Here is a 17,347-nt window from a genome sequence, read left to right as displayed (position 1 = left end):
ATTTTGACTAGATAAGGAAGAAATTCTTCCCTCTGAGGGTGGTGAAGCACTGGACCAGGTTGGCCAGAGAAGTTGTGGCTGCCCCATCCCTGGAAGGGTTCAAGGCCAGGTTGGATGAGGCTTTGAGCAACCTGGTGTAGTGGAAGGGGGCTTGTAACCAGATGATCTTTGAGGTCCCTTCCAACCCAAACCACTCCATGATTCTATTCTATGATTCTATGAGAGGAAAAGAAGAAAGGAAGGTGAGCAGAGAGCACCAGCCTGCTTTCAGCTGATTCCTGTAAGTCCTAGGCTTTGTCAGAAAGCACTACCTTCCTTGGCAGCTGCATTTCCTGCAGAAATCTGTTTGGTAACACAACTTGATTACGTTGCTCCTCCCTGGCAGGCAGAAATAGATGGCAATTAATCAAAACTTAAAAGAGCTGAGACACCAGAAGACGGAGGCATTTCTTCAGGGGAAGCAGAACCAACCAATCTTTCTGAAGAGAGACCTCACCCATGCCCCAGACACAAAGACAGTACAGAGGGTAATGCTCGTTTGAAGAAGAGGGCACACAGGACAGGGAGCCAAGTGAAAGGAGCTGGCTAATGAGGAGAAAGAAAAGCAGTGTCTTCACAGAGGCAGCCACCCACAGGAGTCCGCCAGGCACATGTGAATCTCTAGTATACTCCATTCTGAATGCCTTTAAACAGTTGAGAATCTCTTAAAAACTTCAAATAGACACACAAAGTAGGATTTTAAAAGTAAAAACTCATGAGTCTGAGCTCATCCCATAGCTCTTAGGAGTTACACTCCCAGCAGGTGTCCAAGTCCTCCCAACCCATCCATGCTCCCCAAAGGCACAGCAATGTGCTCAGTTTTCAGTATGGACTCTGGCACACCTGCATCTACCCAGGCAGCATCCAGGGAAGAGATATTCTCTCCCCATCTTCCTGGTGCCACTCTGCAGGATTGTCACTTCAAAATTCCAGTCAGAACAGACTTTGGGATGACAGCAGACCTTCAGCAAGGAAAGCGTTCATGCTGAAGAGCAGCAACATTTCAGTGGCCAGCACTCAATTCACACTGTTGCAACTGTATTTTTGAATAATTCCACAAAAAAAAACAACAGTAACTTGGGTAAAAATTTATTTTTACATACAGACCATTGCAACTTAACTATTAATCAACAGCAGTTATTTTTCCTTTACAGGAAGTGACCAGCTGGTTTGAGATTAACAGAAGTCTAAGCCTGAGAGCTGGAATTCTAGTTTGAAAACCAGATGCTGGGGGAAGGGTCCTTCCAAGCACCACTCAGTTCAGTGAAGAGCTGCAAGACTTTAGCTGCAGGTCAGCTGCACTGCACAGTGCTGGCAGCAGATTCCCAGAGTCAGTTCGGAGCTTTCCGAAGCTGAACTTGTGGAGAAAGATGATGCCTGGAAAAGCACAGATGCATTTCCAGTATTTTGTTCAGCTCTCAAACTAGAAATGGAAGTGGTGAAACAGCACAACCTCTGTGAAGTACAAAACACTGAGTTACAGGGCAGCAGACAAATAGGACAGCAATAATGGTGGGGACCCCTCTAAGCCAGGTGTTCTACATGGAGCGGGTTCCTGGCCCTAATTCAAATGGACAGAGTACAAAAAATACTTTGACCAATAATCGTACTGGAAACAAACAGTCTACTAAAAAGCAATTCTTACTCTAGGTGCCAATGAGTCCTTAAAAGCAGGGAGGGGACTGAGGAGCTGCACTGGGGCAGTGTTGCCAGGATCATTCGCGCTGTTCCATTTTTACTTTGGGAGGTCTCAGGAAGGTCCTGTTTTTCTTTTCTTTCTTCCCCTTTGTGTTTGCCTGGAAATTTCTCCAGCTGTCCACACGACCATCCCGACTTTCCTGAGAACAACAGGGAGGAAATGGGAGAGTTAACAAGTGCAAGAGACAGAGAACAGGCAGTACCTACCAGTTTCAAGAGACCAATAGCAATTTCGCCCTCATCCAGCACGAAGCACCCTGGCAGCCAGAACACACAGACACTGGCAAGAGCCAGAGCACAGACACAGCACAGGGGAACTAGAAGCGAGCTGACAAACACCAGCATAACCACTGCGCTGGTGTCTTGTTTCCAAAGCAACCAGCTTGGGACGTGCAGTCCTGACTAGAGCCTACTGAATCCTCTGATGTGCAAAGGAAAAAAGAAACCTTAACTCCAATGGATGTTCCTAATCTGTCAGCCCAGAATGTGCCATTTCCTTACTCTGTCTCACATCCTTGAGACAGCTCTCCTTGTGCTGCAGCTTGGAGGCACAGAGAAGAGGGAATGGAAACATACTGCTGCCTTCTCTCACGCTTCTTGTCCCAAGCTTCATCACAAAGACAATGAGAAAAGATCTCTGGTGCACTCTTTTCTCCTCTCCCTGTCCTACCTGCAAAGCAGCACAAACCATTCCTAAAAAAAAAAAAAAAAAGACTCTCCACAAAGCCAACCTATGATCCCTACAGGCTGAAGGTTTCACACAGCAGGCCGGAACAAGTCCAGGGATGATCCACTTCACAGCGTGGGATTCCTACACTCCAGGCCCATCTGACCATAGCCATGCCGGCAGCACTGGTGCTGCACAAGGTCTCTGGCTACAACGGCTCTCTGCTTCTCCCCTCCTTCCCCAGGGCAGGATGCGGGAAGGCCAGGCACTAGCAGCGATCTGGACGACGGGGCAGAGTGCACCCGCAGTGAGTGTGTAGATGACACAAAACAGGAGGAGAGGCTGATATGCCAGAGGGTCGTGCTGCCAACCAGTGAGACCTGGACAGGCTGGAGAAACGAGCCAACAGGAACCTCATGCAGTTCAACACAGAGACATGCAAAGTCCTAGCCCAGGGAAGGAACAATCCCATGCACCAGCACGCGCTGGGGGCCACCCAGCTAGAAAGTAGCTCGGCAGAAGAGAACCTGGGCGTCCCGGTGGACACCAGGTTGAACGTGAGCCAACAACATGCCCTTGCTGCAAAGGCGGCGAACGGTGTCCTGGGCTGCATTAGGCAAAGCACTGCCAGCAGGTCGAGGGAGGTGATCCTTGCCCTCTGCTCCATGCTGGTGAGGCCAGCTCTGCTGGGCTCTCCAGGACAATAGTATCAACAGTTCTGCAGCTCCCTTGTTTGGTCCATCATTGTTTCTTGCAATACTTGCCCACACTTCCTCAGCTGCTTTGCCTTACTGCATCCCTACAGCAACGACACCCAAGTGCTGCAGCCATTCTGCCAGGAGAACACAGAACTTCTGCCAGCACGAAGGCCAGGGACATACTCATTCATCTCTCTGGCATTACGTGACAAAACCCATAGTGCACTCAACACAGCAGCATTACATGTTCTCCAGAATATCCAGCTTCCTATCTCCACTTTATATAGCACATGGACACAAACTCTTCCCATCCGAGTCTCCAGAAACATCCTGGTTGTCCACTTTCCACAGGATGTCAGTGCAGCTCATACAATTCTCTCCCAGATACCCTCTTTTTTAAAGTTCCCTTGAAGATAAACTGGGATCCGGCTTTGGATTAAATGAAGAATTTAGCTCATCTTTTCATGAGGTTCTGCACACCGTTACTGACTTCTTTCCTGCCCACCACCCCCGCACGCTGCAAGACTTCACCTCTGGTGTGTAATGAGGGAAGAGTTACAGGCCAGACCAAATATTTTGGCAGGATGCAGGTCTGACCTCTCGAACAGCAGCACAACCACAAGGCTACTTCTGACACGCCTAAATCTTGAGTACAGGGTGGAGGGGTCGAAGGGAAGTGGCTGTTGTTCAGGTCTCTGACATCCACGGGAGATACAAACTCCACAAATGTCAGCAACCAGACTGAAAAGTACCAACGACAGCCCACACCAGCCGGTGAACAGCTGCCAGATTAACCTTTACTCATCACGAGTGACCTGCGCCCCGCAGCAATTCAGATTTCTGACCAGGGACAAGAACGAACTGCTGCCAGAGCTGAAAAATACTGCACCTTAATTTCCTAGACCTGTTTCTGGAAAGGTGATACCAAAGTCCTGTTGCTGGGCTCTTCTCCCCACACAAGGGCAAAACACAGGCTTGGGCAGGATCTTTTACTAAGTGTCAAATTATTTTACAGCACCTGCAGACAAAAAGTCTCCCTTCTCTCTAGGGGCATCCCCTGCAGCACAGCCAATAATTGCTGAGGCCCATCCTGTAAGTTAAGCTGCTGATTACCTCAAAATTCTTCTGCCATTCTCGCTCTCGTTTAGCTTTCTCCTGTGCCTCAATTTCCTCTTCCCTCTGCCGCTTCCTGGAAGAGAAGCCACAAAGAAGCTATGAACCCACAAGCATCTCCTTTAAAGAAAGGCAGTAATACTTTCAAAACATCTCGGAAAGGTCTTCTTATTTCTTGGCAGATTAAAGTGCTTATCAGAAGAGACAAATATGCACACCTAACATAGCACAGCAAATAGAATTTTATTTCAAATCTAGAAGAGCAGCAAGCAGAGGAGATGGTTTGGCACCACTGACAGCATGCACATCCTTAGTGAGTCAGCTTCTCTTGCTCAGCACAACACGCTGGACTCCTTCATAACTCTAGTGACAAGACTAAAACTGTCGAGAGTACACATTTTGAGAAGTTAATAAACACAAGGTGAGAATGAATTTTTTTTTCCCCTTAATTTTCATCTGTAATCAAAATTAGTGCCCTACAACCACCTCCGAGACTGCCTTCACTGACCAGTACCGAAACTCCACAGTGGCCACCTGGGCAACATGTGATCAAAACATCTGAAGTAGTTCAGGATCAGGGTATTTCCAGCACTTAATTAAAACTAAAAATAAATTCTTTGCATGCAAAATAACATGCAGAAATGCATCACCATTTCACTGTTTTGGCTGGCCTCATGTATACACATAAGATTAGATAAGCATACTAAGTATATCAATGTCTTAAACACAGGAGGGTAAGTTTCCTGTTTGCATTTCTCAAGCACAGCTCTACAACCCACAGGTTGCCCAGAGAAGTGGTGGAATCTGCATCACTGGAAGTCAGCTTGACAGGACCCTTGTTAATCTAATCCCAGGCCCTGCTTTCAGCAGGAGGTTGGACCAGATAATCTCCAGAAGTCGTTCAAACTTAGAGTTTTCTAGGATTCTATGATTTTTTTATGTTCTCCGAGAAAGCATGAAGGGGGAGGAAGAGCCTGAACTGCACAAGCAGAATGCTGCCCATACCTTTCATGCATTTCTTTAGCTTCTCTTTCTTTCCTCTTAATTTCCAGTTCAGCAAAGAGCTTCATGGTCTGTTTGTATACAGCTTGTTTGAACTGCAAAACACAAATCTGGTCTTAAAGTAATGCCTGTTAACACAGTTAAAGAAGTCTGGTTTACATAAGAATGTCAGGAGCACAAAAAGAATGAGAAGCATATCTGTGCCCGCATAACCCCATATCCTGCCTGGACAGGAGCGGCATAGGAAAGGGAATAAAACATTGCTGATTAATCCTGGCCCTGACATCAGGAAACAAGTACTTATTAACCTCACATTAGTCTCATTTTCATTTGTATTTACGAAGCTGTGCCCAAACAGAACTCGTCATTTCAAGCTCTCTTGTTCTTCTGTTAAGTCTTGCAATGTTACACTTGACAAAAAAAAAGGCAAAACGGTCACTGTTTACATAGTAATTTCCCAGTAGATCATCTTGGGAAGTAGTCTAGCATTGGCTTTGCGGTAGGAAATATCAGTATACTTAAAACAAACTTCATTATTAAAGAACAGCAAGAGACTCCTGAAAATCAATGGAAAATAAGATGGTTATGGAGTTACTATGGGGATACCAAGAGGAAAAAATCACTTTGTAGGAGAAAAAAGGTGAAGACAGTAAGACTAATGATGTCAGTGTTTGATAATCATCTCTCTCCCTGTTAAAGCATCCAATATCACTTAACTTTTTCAGATTAGAAACCAGGTAAGAAGAACTAAGTTATGTCATGTCTTTTTTAATCCAAGTGATTTGATGAAGAACAGCACATCTATCCTCAAGTGCTATATGGAAGAAAGAGCTGAAACAGCTCTTACTACAAAATTTCACCAGGAGCACGTTTTAGACATGCTGCAGCGGGTTCCACGCAAGCTCCACAAGAACATCACAGTTCAGCATTCAGAATACAACAAGAAATTAAATTCCAAAAAGGCTGCGTAGTTCACAAGCAGTAAAGACTTGCTCCAAGAAAAGAACTGGGTATTTTGACCCATGTTATCTTATGATATATTTACTCTTTACACTACAGTTAAAGTATTTTCTAAAATACATGGGTATTACCCAACACATGGTACTTACTCTACGGCGGCTTATCAGAATTTGTTCTTCTTTAAGTGCAAGCATTCACAACACTCTAACAAGTCTAACAAATACTTCTGTACTGGTTTTGACTCTTAATTACTCAAAACACATTCTGTACTCCCCAGTTTCTCTGAACAGTGTATGACTTACAACTTCAGGATCATCCTCTTCTACAGTGGGAGGTTTTCCATCCTTTTTCAGCTGCTTCTTTTTTTCTTTCACCTAAAGATACAGAACAAAAATAAGAGCCTAGAAAGTTTTATAAGGCTTACATAACTGTATCCAAGTAGTTCTGCACTCCTACTCTACTGTGGGGGAAGAACTCTGTGGGACAGTAAGCTCTTGATTTGGATTGACGTTTTATGTCAGATCAAAATCTCCTGGTCTTAGGTCGAGATAAACACAAGATCACTATACATGAACTGTAGTAATTAAAAATACTAGGTTGGATACTATTCATTCAACAGAATCCCTTTGTTGGGGTTTTTTCTTTGCTTTTAAGATATATTCATATCCAACACACACCATCCAAACCAGCAGAAAGTTTATTTTGCTTTGTAATATTCAAACACTAACAACAACAAGCAGAACACAAAGCGTTCCTTAGTTCAGAGTACCCAAGTTCTTCCACATCATCTGCTTTCTCAAGCTTGTGTTTTAATCCACTCACATCACTCATCTAACTTCTTGGCCAATGCAATTCAAGCTCCTTATCTTATAGGCCATTTTCCCCCAAACTTCCCCGTCTCCTGCTGTCACCACCTATTTTCTTCCACCTACACACACTTGAACGGCATCACTCACTCATAGACTTGAGAAAAATGTTTAGATGAGATCATGCGGTCTGACCTAATTATTTCAAGTACTAGATTTCACTGAATTATCTTGCACAGAGCTCAGGAGCAGTCTTGGACAAGGCATACTTGTTCAGAGCCCACCTGCGCAGCTTCAGCACAAGGTTTGCTCGACTCATCTTTCAATGATCTACACATGCAGCAGGTGTACCAAAAAGCAAATTAAAGGACTGGTTACCACTCACCCTCACCCTTGGACATTCCTACGGAATACTTACAGTGTGTTCCACATATTCTTTTCCTGCCTGTATCACATCCAAGGCCCTCTTCTTTTGCTCCTGATCTAGCAGCAACTTGTACGCTTTATCTACAGCTAACAAAAAGCATCAACATTAACAGCAGCAATAGTCACACTGACAAGGCATCACGAGATTGCTACTTCTTGACCACACAAATTGCACTTCCTAGAATTTGTGGGGTTTTGTTTGGTTGGGTGTTGTTTTGCTTTTTTTAAAACACATCTAGGTAAGTGATACCATGATTAGTCAAATGAGATTTGGAGTACAGTAATGGCCGGGACTGTCAGACAGCTCCTGGAGTTAGCAGGGTGAAAGTGTCAGTCCTACCAAGTGATTTGGTTATAGGGTATGAGGTAAGTTTGAGGTGCAAAACACCTCACCATAATGCAAAGCACAGACCTAAAATCATCGCATTCCTTCTGTGGTATGGTCTTTGAATAAGATGCAATGCACAGATTAAACAGTTTTTCTTGAACGATCTCGAAACCCCACGAATTGTTCGTCCCCATTGCAAACTGGGCACGCGAACATCGCCACCTAGTGAAGTTCTCTGCGGAAATGCCACCCCACACCTGCTGCTCCGGCACCGACAGCGTCTCTACAGTTACTCTTCTGTCTGTTGGTGGGGTTGCCACCCCCAATAAGCATTTAAAGCAGCTACAGAAAACCAGCAGTCCAACCACTACCACACACCAGTCCAGAAAAAGGGTTAGAGCATTACCTTCAAATGCCTTCTGGGCTCTATCTGCATCATCTTGGTTTTTGTCTGGATGCACCAATATTGACAACTACAAGAGAAAGGATCTTGCTATCAAGATCATTGTAACAAATGAAGACTATTTCAGGGATTTTTGTGAGAGGAGGGAAACAGTCTCCGACAGGAGGAATCACAGGGGATCGCATTCCTTTCTATACGGACAAATTAGCTGATAGCACGTAGAAGTATGCACCAGTAAAAGCATATAAATCCAACACAATGCCTGTAATAAACAGGCTGGCTGAGAAAAGCTGCAGTTTGGGATGCACAGAACAACAGAAACACCTTTCAGCTGAAGTGCCTAGGGGCTCATATGAACCCCTGGGTCACCCAAGTTTTGTCTTAAGAAGAAACAAACCCACAAAGATCATCCTCAACTGAAGTTTATCTTTTACTCAACAACGGCTCCCAAGAAGCTCCCCAATATCCCTAAGGATGTTTGAATATTAAATGATTTAAGAGCGGGTAAATTTTCCCTTAGGCTCCTTTACTGAAAGTTAAGAAAACTCCTTCCAGCAGAGACAGGACATTGATTGCTACCGTCTTTAGGGCAACTTTAGATGGTCTAGAGAGCACATTTTCTCCACCTTCCTCTTCCAGAGGAAGCGAAAGTTCTTTCAAACTCTCCCATATGGCGCTTTTTTTTTTTCAGACCTCTTACTTTTGCTGTTGCTGTACGGACTCTACACTAGGAAAGATGCAGACCAAGTAGAACGTTCAAAATCGGTCACAGTGCAGCAACTGAAATTGCATCAGTGCTGGAGAAGGCAAAATATTTGTTTCCTGAACTCTCCACATGGCACTTTCAAGTTCACAGGAAAACATTTGCCTCTGGTCAGCAGCACACAGCTGATTTACTCTGTGATCTGCTACAGCCAACGTCTTTTTCTTTCCATTCGATGTTCCATTCTGTATTTAGATGTTTGATTTCTTCAGTACACAATTCCATGCACTTTTCTCATTTCATCGCACTGACTTCGAGACATTTCCCTGTGGTGTTCTGTCAGCCTAGAGCTAAGACAGCCCCAGTTTATGGATTCGCAGAACTGGGAAGGCAGCAACAGACTAAAAGGTTATCCTCCCACTTCCCACACACAGAAGCAGCCCATGTCCCATCACCGATGTGGCAGGCATGTTCCTCCGTCAGCCAGCACAGCCTCCTGTCTAAAGACAGTTCTTGATGTTCACACCAGCCCTCAAATACTGTGTCTCTCTGTGGCGTGGACTGATCAAAACCCCAAATTCTCCTACAGATCTGTCAGCAGAGTCGGTCTGGGGTAACGTTCCCTGCAGCAGTGCAGGTGGGTCAGTGAGCAGGACTGCTGCTGTTCCAGGTAACCCAGCCACCAAAAACAACCACTGAAGTTCTCAAAGAAACCTCACAGAAAATACACTTCTGCATCCAAGTCGTATATTTGAGAAAAACACCTTTCCCCAGCCCCTAATTTCTGCAAACGTTGACCTTCTCTTCGAAGCAAAGTTCGAGAAGCTGACTACGCACAGGCATGTCAGCTGGCGATAGCCAATCACACACCTTACAGGCAATGCAGCACACCATGCACGGCCCAGGGACACTTCTGCAGCTCTCCTCTTGCTGATACAAAGACTGTTCTAGGCATTTCTTCCCCAAATGTCTACTCCTTTACCCAGATACAGGTTTACCACCATTTTTCTTGTTCCCAAGCACAGCTGCGCAATCTCTACAGAGCTTCTAGTTTCCTTCCAGAGGTTTCAAGTGCAAAAGCCAAATACCTGCCGGAATCTTTTCTTTATTTCTTCATCTGTGGCTTCAGGATCCATCTGCAGGACCTGAAAGAGACCATGAGAGCAAAGCAAGTTCGATGATACTCCCCACGTTTCAGGTTCCTGGCACACAGACACAAAGCAGAAAGCTTCCCCCATCAGGGAGCTGCTTCAGGACATGAATTTTCACCTGGTAAAGCAGAAACATTTTAAGAGACACGACGTTTGGGACATTCTACTTTCAGCAATGATAGATTCACCTGACTATGCCAGTGTCCTTTCCACACTCAAGTCTCACGTAGACAGCTGCCATCCCCAAATAGCCACAACTGGTCTAAACCTTCAACCAGTTCTGTAGCAATGCTTACTTTGGCAGAAACAGAAGCATGTGGTGGCTTTGGGCCACTGTTGGATCATCCATAACTGAGAACTTTAGGCAGGAAACATACTCCTTTGTAAGAATTTACTCCTTTTATCATTTTGAAAGAAGATGGGAGAATTTTACCGTTTGGTTTCCATGAACAAGCCCACTTATCTACGTACTGATCTGTAGGGACGTGGCAGTTTAGGAGCTCTTTTGTGAATTAATTTACTGAACAGAAATCCTAAGCAACAAACGAGCCTACTCAATGCAAATGTACACTAGTCTGACACTAATTTGTAAATAAAATCCACTTTCTCACAGGAAAGCTACAGTCTACTTCTAAATGGCTTTCTTAATTTAGTCTCCAAGTCAAGTACTAAGACACACAGAGAAGTGAACATTGCCAAGGTGCATCTGCCAACGGATGTGGCTGGCCAGCCCTAACCCAGCACGACAAAAAGCACCTTTAAAAAGGCAGACGAAGATGACATCAGGAAGGAATACACATAGGGAAAGACAGCTCCAGAGGAACACCAGATTGTTTTATTTACTGTCTTCCTCAGGCTTTCATACCTGTTCATACTCTGTAACTGACTGCAACTGGAATCAAACTGGGAATTACCCATTTTCCAGAGATGCCTCAAGCGACAGCCCTCTCATTCCATGCACTACGCAAATTCAGTGGAATGAACATCCCACAAGACACGACCAGAGATGCTGAGTCAAGAGTGCTCAGAACAGAACCTGACACTCGTGCGGCTTGTAGCTGTTACGTTCTCATTCGGAGAACACCTAGCATTTATCTGCCAGAACTTCCAGTGCTGTTGCATGAGAAACGTGTCAAAATACAGTTTGTGCCTGTCATAAAGCAGTGAAGAAGAGAGTGAGCACATACACATCATCCTTCTGTCTCCTGCAAACCTTCTGCACAGTAACATACATCTAGGCATTTTTTTCCTTTCTTTAGGTTGAGTCTTTTTACTGAAATAAACACCCAGTAAATCTGCAAGTTGGTATACCAAGTCCGAAGGGAGGATAAAACGTTCAAACTAACCTCAAAAGGGTTCAAGTTGAAGTAGGAAGATCCAGGTCGGGTCAGCCTGTCAATTTGGTTTTTTGACGTTAAAACAGAATCTCGTTTTTCAATTTGCTTTACCTGAAGAACAAGAGAGACCTATATTAACTGACTGTCACCATGTGCTTAACCGTTCTCCTGCGTGACTACACCAGGCTCACCATCCTGTACCACAATTGCCAATACCTCTTGCTCCTCCCCAGCCTGTAGTTACTTTACTCAAGCACTAGCAGAGCACATTTTTTAGCCTTTTCTACAGCGTGACGGTCTTTTTAACATTTCGTTTTAACTATAAAAACCCCTAGAGGGCACTTCTGCTTGTCTCTCCTGTAGCTCGCTCAACAGGTGTCGCTTTTCCCCTCACTTCGCTCCTACCCCAGCAATGTCACGGTGATTCCTTGAAAACCTGCTGCCCGGACAAGTGGCAGATGCCCCATCCCTGCAAGCATTTAAGGTCAGGCTGTCTGGGGCTCTGAGCAACCCGATCTAGTTGAAGAGGTCCCTGCTTATTGCAGGTGGGGCTGCACTAGACGACCTTTAAAGGTCCCTTCCAGCCCCAATCACTCTATGACTCCATTCCTTTTAACCCACTGTTGGCAGGATAGCCCATTAGACACATGTGACACCGGTGCAACTACACAAGCCCATTTCATTCTGACCACAGGTTATTCAGCTCGGTTCAGTCACTTTTTGTTCTTTCAGAGCGTTAAGCCAAACCAAACCACGCTCCTACATTCGACGTTCACCTTTATTTAAAGAAATAAGCATCCACCAAACCGGCACTACTTTTCTGCGGGCAGGCTCAGGTAACGGCATCCCTCACAAAAAAACGGGAACCAGCACCGGCTGTGGGAAAGGGGCCCCGCGCCCCTTCCCGAATGGCAGTTTGTCTGCGGCGCGGCCGAGCCGCGGAGCACCGCGCGGGGTTACGTGCAGAGCGCACGGAGCGCCAGGGCTCCGGCAGGGGGGAGCGGGCCGGCGGCTGAGCGCTCGGCTGCCTCCCCTCGCCACAACACGGGCTCTTCGCGGGGCGGGAGGCTCCGCGGGGCCGGCGAGCCCCGAGAACGCCCGGCCTGCCCGGCACCTGCCGCTCGGCCGCCGCCCAGCACCGCCAGCGGCTTCGCCCGCCCCACCCTCGCTCCGGCGGCGGCCCCGGGGCCCGCCCAGCCGGGCTCGGCGGGCTCCCCTCAGGGCGGCCGGGCCGGGCCAGGCGCCGCGCGGCCCGCCAGGCCCCGGCGCCGCGAGAGGAGGCCGCCGGGCACCGGCCGCGGGCGGACGGGGCGCAGGGGCCGGGGCGGGGCCGCCCGGCGGCTCGGCCGCGGTGCGGCGCCGGTACCTCGTTGTAGAAGGTGAGGAACGCCTCCTCGGCGGCGCCCCCCGCCGCGGGATCGCCTGCCGCCGCCATCGCCAGCACCACGTGACGCAGCGCGCGCCCACGTGAGCACGGCGCGGGGGCGGGCGGCGCCTGCGGCACGTGACCGCCGCGCCCCATAGCAACAGGCCCCGCCCCCTGCCGCCCCCCTTCCCCCCGCCGCCCGGGGGTGGGCGCGGAGGTTGCGCATGCGCGGACGGTGCCGCGGCGGTGACGCGACAGGCGCGCGCAGCGCAGCCCCGCCCCGGGGCGGGTGTCCGCGCGGCGCTCCAAGGGCAGCGATGGCGGCGGCGGCGGCGCGGGGCGGGTTGCGCGGGGCCCTCCTGCTGCAGCAGCAGCGCTGGGGCTCGGGCTCGGGCGCCGACCAGGTGGGTGCGGGGGGCCGGGCCGGGCCGGGCGATCCGCGCGATCCGCCCATGTGTCCGTCTGTCCATGTGTCCCTTCCCCGCTGACCGCCGTCTCTCCCCGCAGCTGGGCGAGCTGGGCAAAGGCGCCGGCAAGGGCGGCGGCGGCGGCGGCGCCATCCGCGAGGCCGGCGGCGCCTTCGGGAAGAAGCAGGCGGCCGAGGAGGAGCGCTACTTCAGGTGAGCGCGGGCGGCGGGGCGCGGGCGGCTCCCCCCGCGCTCGGTGACCGCCGCGGGGCCCGGCACGGCGGCCTGGCCCGGGCATCCGCCCGCCGCCGGGCCTCCCTCCGCGCAAACCCCCGGCTCCGCGCTGGAGGAGGCCGCGGGTGCCGCACGCTGTGCCGTGCTTCCTTGCAGGGAGAAGGAGAGGGAGCAGCTCTCTGCCCTACGGAAACACCACGAGGAAGAGATCGATCACCACAAGAAGGAGATAGAGCGGCTGCAGAAGGAGATCGAGCGTCACAAGTACAAAATCAAGAAGCTTAAAGACGATGATTAAGCCGCTGCCGGTGCTGAATGTACATGGCCGATACTGATTGTGGTGTAAAGCAGCGCTGAAGACTGTGTGCTTTGGCCAACGTAATCCAAATGCGTCCAATTATACTGTGGTCTCCAACAATGTCAAATAAACTACTCAGACTCTCTTTTCTGCTCGGTAACTTTAATGAAAAAAAAAAATCCACTGTCTGGTTTTAAAATTCATCCTTCTGCCAAAATAAGGATATACTCTTGAGTAGGCAGTCCTGTACAGAACTTCACTATTTCTTTAGGTCCATTTGAAAGAAATGGACATTTGTACTTCGTATGCTGGTATGGTTAAAGGTGCAAGAAAAGTTGGGGAAAAAACGGTACCTGTGTAGAGACCCTTCGCACAGAAATAACTTTGTCTCAGGAAAACTGTTGCTGTGGTGTAGGGGGTTAAATGGCTCGTTGCATTCAGCAGAGTATCTATGAAAAATAAGGTTACTTTGTCACACTTGGTGTTAGTGCCATAAACTGAGAGAGAAGAATTTCTGAGTCATGCTGATTCCACTTGTGGTAGTGGCAAGTTCATGGAATGAGACAGCTGAGATCCTGCGTTCCGTACGAACGTTATTTTCTGCAAAGACTTTCATTGCCCAGTGATAGGGGTTTTGTCTGTCTCTAATTCTCGATGTTCCTTATGTAAGCCAATTTCCAAAGGAGCATGAATTAAGATTTATTTTATGCAGGTTCAGTCACTTTTGCGATTTCAAAACAAGAAATCCATTGTAAAACACACGGCAAGTGACCTGCTGACACAGAGTGGCCTCGCTGCTCTAAGCCCTGACGAGGGGGTTTTACGTAATGAGAAGGGGCAGGTGAGAAAACAGCCTTTCCTTCCGCACCTGCCCGCCGTGTCCGCGAGTCTGCCTGCACAGACCTAGTTTCTGATTTCACTGGGAAAAGCCACGCTGCATCCCAGAAGGTTGTGTTACACTGCAAAGTGCTGCAGTGAAGCTGGACTGAGGGAGCAAGTGGCTGGTGCTGCCCTGCCTGAAACGCCGGAGCCTTTGGTGTAAAGTGCTTTGACAGGGGTGCGACTGGCTGGCCAAGGGGTCCCAGTTTCTCTGCTGTTACCTCACGCATTCCCAGTCAGCTTCTCTCCCCTTGCACCGCTCTCTTTCACCTGAGGAACATTGCAGCTAGTGGGGACATCTTGTCTTCGGAGTAAATGACAGTGCTCTCTCGCTTACGAAGACTCCATGCCCTTAAAAACTCTTGTTTAAGGGAAATGCCATCCGTGTGATCAGTCGTGGAAGAGGCTGAGCCCGGGTCTGCGGCAGATGGTGTTGCAGGGAGTTGTGTAGAGCTGCCTGTGGGGTGCGTTCTTTCTAATTGGGGCTCATCATTAACTTCAGCCAAAAAGATTAATATCTCCCCACTGCCCTGGGAATACGAAACCTCGTGGAAAGAACTGTGTCATGAAAAGCAATAGACTACTGATCTGTTTAGTTTTCACCCATTTAAAAATCTTTTTCCTATTTTATCTGTCAGCTGATTGGCTTCCCCCAAAAGCTGTGGAATCACTAGCGAGATGTTCCTATTGAAGACCAATTTCTTGGCATCACAGCTAGGGTGGACTACGGAATAGCTGAAATAAATATTAGGACAGCTTTATATTCTGAAGGGAACAGATGAAGGCTTAAATTCATTTAAGCTGAAATCTTAACTACGCCATGTAAGCAGAGCTTACAGAGCCTCTGCCCAGGAGCCTGTAAGGGAGAGAGGATTTGCTGTGAGCCTCTGAGGGACTGTTGTGATCTGGACCACTATCATCTGTCATGCTGCCAGGAGAGGTGTTCCAAACTCTCTGACGTGCCCCAGAGCTCAGGTGTGTGGCACAGGGTCTTGCTGCACAGCGGAGAGCCTGCTTGCCCACCAGTGCTCACTGAAACACGTCTCTCTCTCCTCACGTTTCAACTGGGCACAAGTCTCGGAGGGGCTCCTACGCTGGTGAACTCGCTGGGTCCCTTACCACGTGTTCATAAACCCATTTTCTGCAGAGGAAAGCCAAGTTAATTCACCACTTTGCAGTCACCCTGACCTTCTGCCAGGTTATGGTGATGCAAGTACACGCAGTGAGGGCAGGCAGGTGTCGATCTCGACTGAGCAGGATCTCCTGGGGACAGGAGGCCCTTCAGCAGTGGTTTGGCTGGCGGATGGTGGTTGCAAAGCCCTGCTCACAGACTGTGGCTGCTGGAGAAGCTGAACAGATTAATGATGCTGCTGTGTAAAGCAGACAGTCTCCCTCCCGCTTCCACCACTTCTCCTCCCTTTCACTGTCCTGGGTGTGTTGGGCTCCTGGGGAGTCACCCAGTCTGTTATCTCCCCGATGTGGTTTCACTTGGCAGGCAGCTACACACCACACAGCCGCTTGCTCGCTCCAACTGGCTCAGTGAGACACGGAGAAGAATCGGAAAAAAGCAAAACTTGTGGGTTGAGATAAAGACAGTTTAACAACACAGCAAAGGAAGAGAAAATAATAGTAACAAGAATAACAATAATTATAATAACAGAAGATACAAAATGAGCGATGCACAGTGCACTTCTCACCATCTGCTGACTGATACCGATGCCCAGCCTGTCCCTGAGCAGTGATCCCACACACACCCCGAGCCAACTCCGCCAGTTTATATACTGGGCGTGACGTCCTATGGAATGGAATACCCCTTTGGCCAGTTTGGGTCAGCTGTCCTGGCTATGCTTCCTCCCAGCTTCTTGTGCGCCTCCTCAGTCCGCAGAGCAGGGGAAGCTGAAAGTCCTTGACTTAGGATAAGCACTACTTAGCAACAACCAAAACATCAGTGTGCTATCAACATTATTCTCATACTAGATCAGAAACACAGCACTATACCAGCTACTTGGAAGAAAATTAACTCTGTCCCAGCCAAAATCAGGACACTCACTAGCCTGTATTTTTGTTCTGGGTCCAATGAATCTTTTGCTAGCTTAGCAAGTTGAATGGCTTGTGGAGTTTAAAAGTGCCAAAATCACCACCAGGTAAATGCAAGAAGTATTGAGGAGAGGGGGGGGGGTGTGGCGGGAGCAGTCTTCTCCTGTCTCTTGAAATTACCTTTGCTAGACTAGAAAGGTCTCTATTTTTATCCAGCTGGCATGACAATAGATTTTGTAGCCATCCTCCCACCAGGAATTCCACGTGACTGTGAACCTTAATGCTTCGGGTAGCATCTGCTCAATTTGTCTTCATGATGAGGCTTCTCTGCTGCATTCTACCCACTGACCTCCTCTTCCAGGGAGCTCCAGTAACCTAAATCTCCCTGAAATCAATTTTCCTTAGTTTAATGCCAGTGACACTCTGGCCATTCCTAGTTAATGAGCACTGCCTCATTTCCTTGGCAGTGCAAATATCTCTGCCTAGCAAAAGACCCCTCTCCTGAATTTGTCTCTAGAAATCACAAGCACCTCACCCACCCCACCTCTTGTACCAACTGTTTACCAGGGACAATTCTGTGAGCAACTGAGCTCCTACAAGAGCTCCCAGCACCACAGTCCTGGCCAGTCCCCTTCCTTGCACAGATTTTCATACTCATTAAAACCTTTTCTATGCAGATTCAATTGCAGAAATGTCTTTCCCTCTTCCCTGGCGTTGGTAAGAACAATGAGTTTGTGTAGTGACTGATCAATAGCAAAGGTGGCTCAAGGTAAATATTCCAGGGGGACCTCTGCC

The 17,347-nt window shown here is 48.3% G+C and overlaps 2 protein-coding genes across 2 annotated transcripts; one reads left to right on the top strand and one right to left on the bottom strand.

Annotated features, from left to right (window-relative positions):
* Positions 1-1,121: 1,121 nt before the first annotated feature.
* On the bottom strand, positions 1,122-12,766 carry DNAJC8 (DnaJ heat shock protein family (Hsp40) member C8). The gene is made up of 9 exons (XM_086626202.1): positions 12,698-12,766; positions 11,341-11,442; positions 9,932-9,988; positions 8,144-8,210; positions 7,402-7,496; positions 6,480-6,551; positions 5,221-5,312; positions 4,216-4,291; positions 1,122-1,877 (listed from the first exon to the last, which is right to left on the bottom strand). Exons 1-9 carry the CDS (start codon positions 12,764-12,766, stop codon positions 1,755-1,757), a joined length of 753 nt encoding a protein of 250 aa, XP_086482328.1. The 3' UTR covers positions 1,122-1,754.
* A 248-nt stretch (positions 12,767-13,014) lies between these two features.
* ATP5IF1 (ATP synthase inhibitory factor subunit 1) lies at positions 13,015-13,781 on the top strand. Its single transcript, XM_086626179.1, has 3 exons — positions 13,015-13,101; positions 13,205-13,317; positions 13,495-13,781. The coding sequence occupies exons 1-3, from the start codon at positions 13,015-13,017 to the stop codon at positions 13,634-13,636; spliced, it is 342 nt and encodes a 113-aa protein (XP_086482305.1). The 3' UTR covers positions 13,637-13,781.
* The last annotated feature ends 3,566 nt before the right edge of the window (positions 13,782-17,347 follow it).

The sequence above is a fragment of the Tauraco erythrolophus genome, chromosome 24 (genome assembly GCF_009769465.1).
Source record: "Tauraco erythrolophus isolate bTauEry1 chromosome 24, bTauEry1.pri, whole genome shotgun sequence".
Lineage (NCBI taxonomy): Eukaryota > Metazoa > Chordata > Aves > Musophagiformes > Musophagidae > Tauraco > Tauraco erythrolophus.
This window is presented reverse-complemented; position numbering and strand designations above follow the sequence as displayed.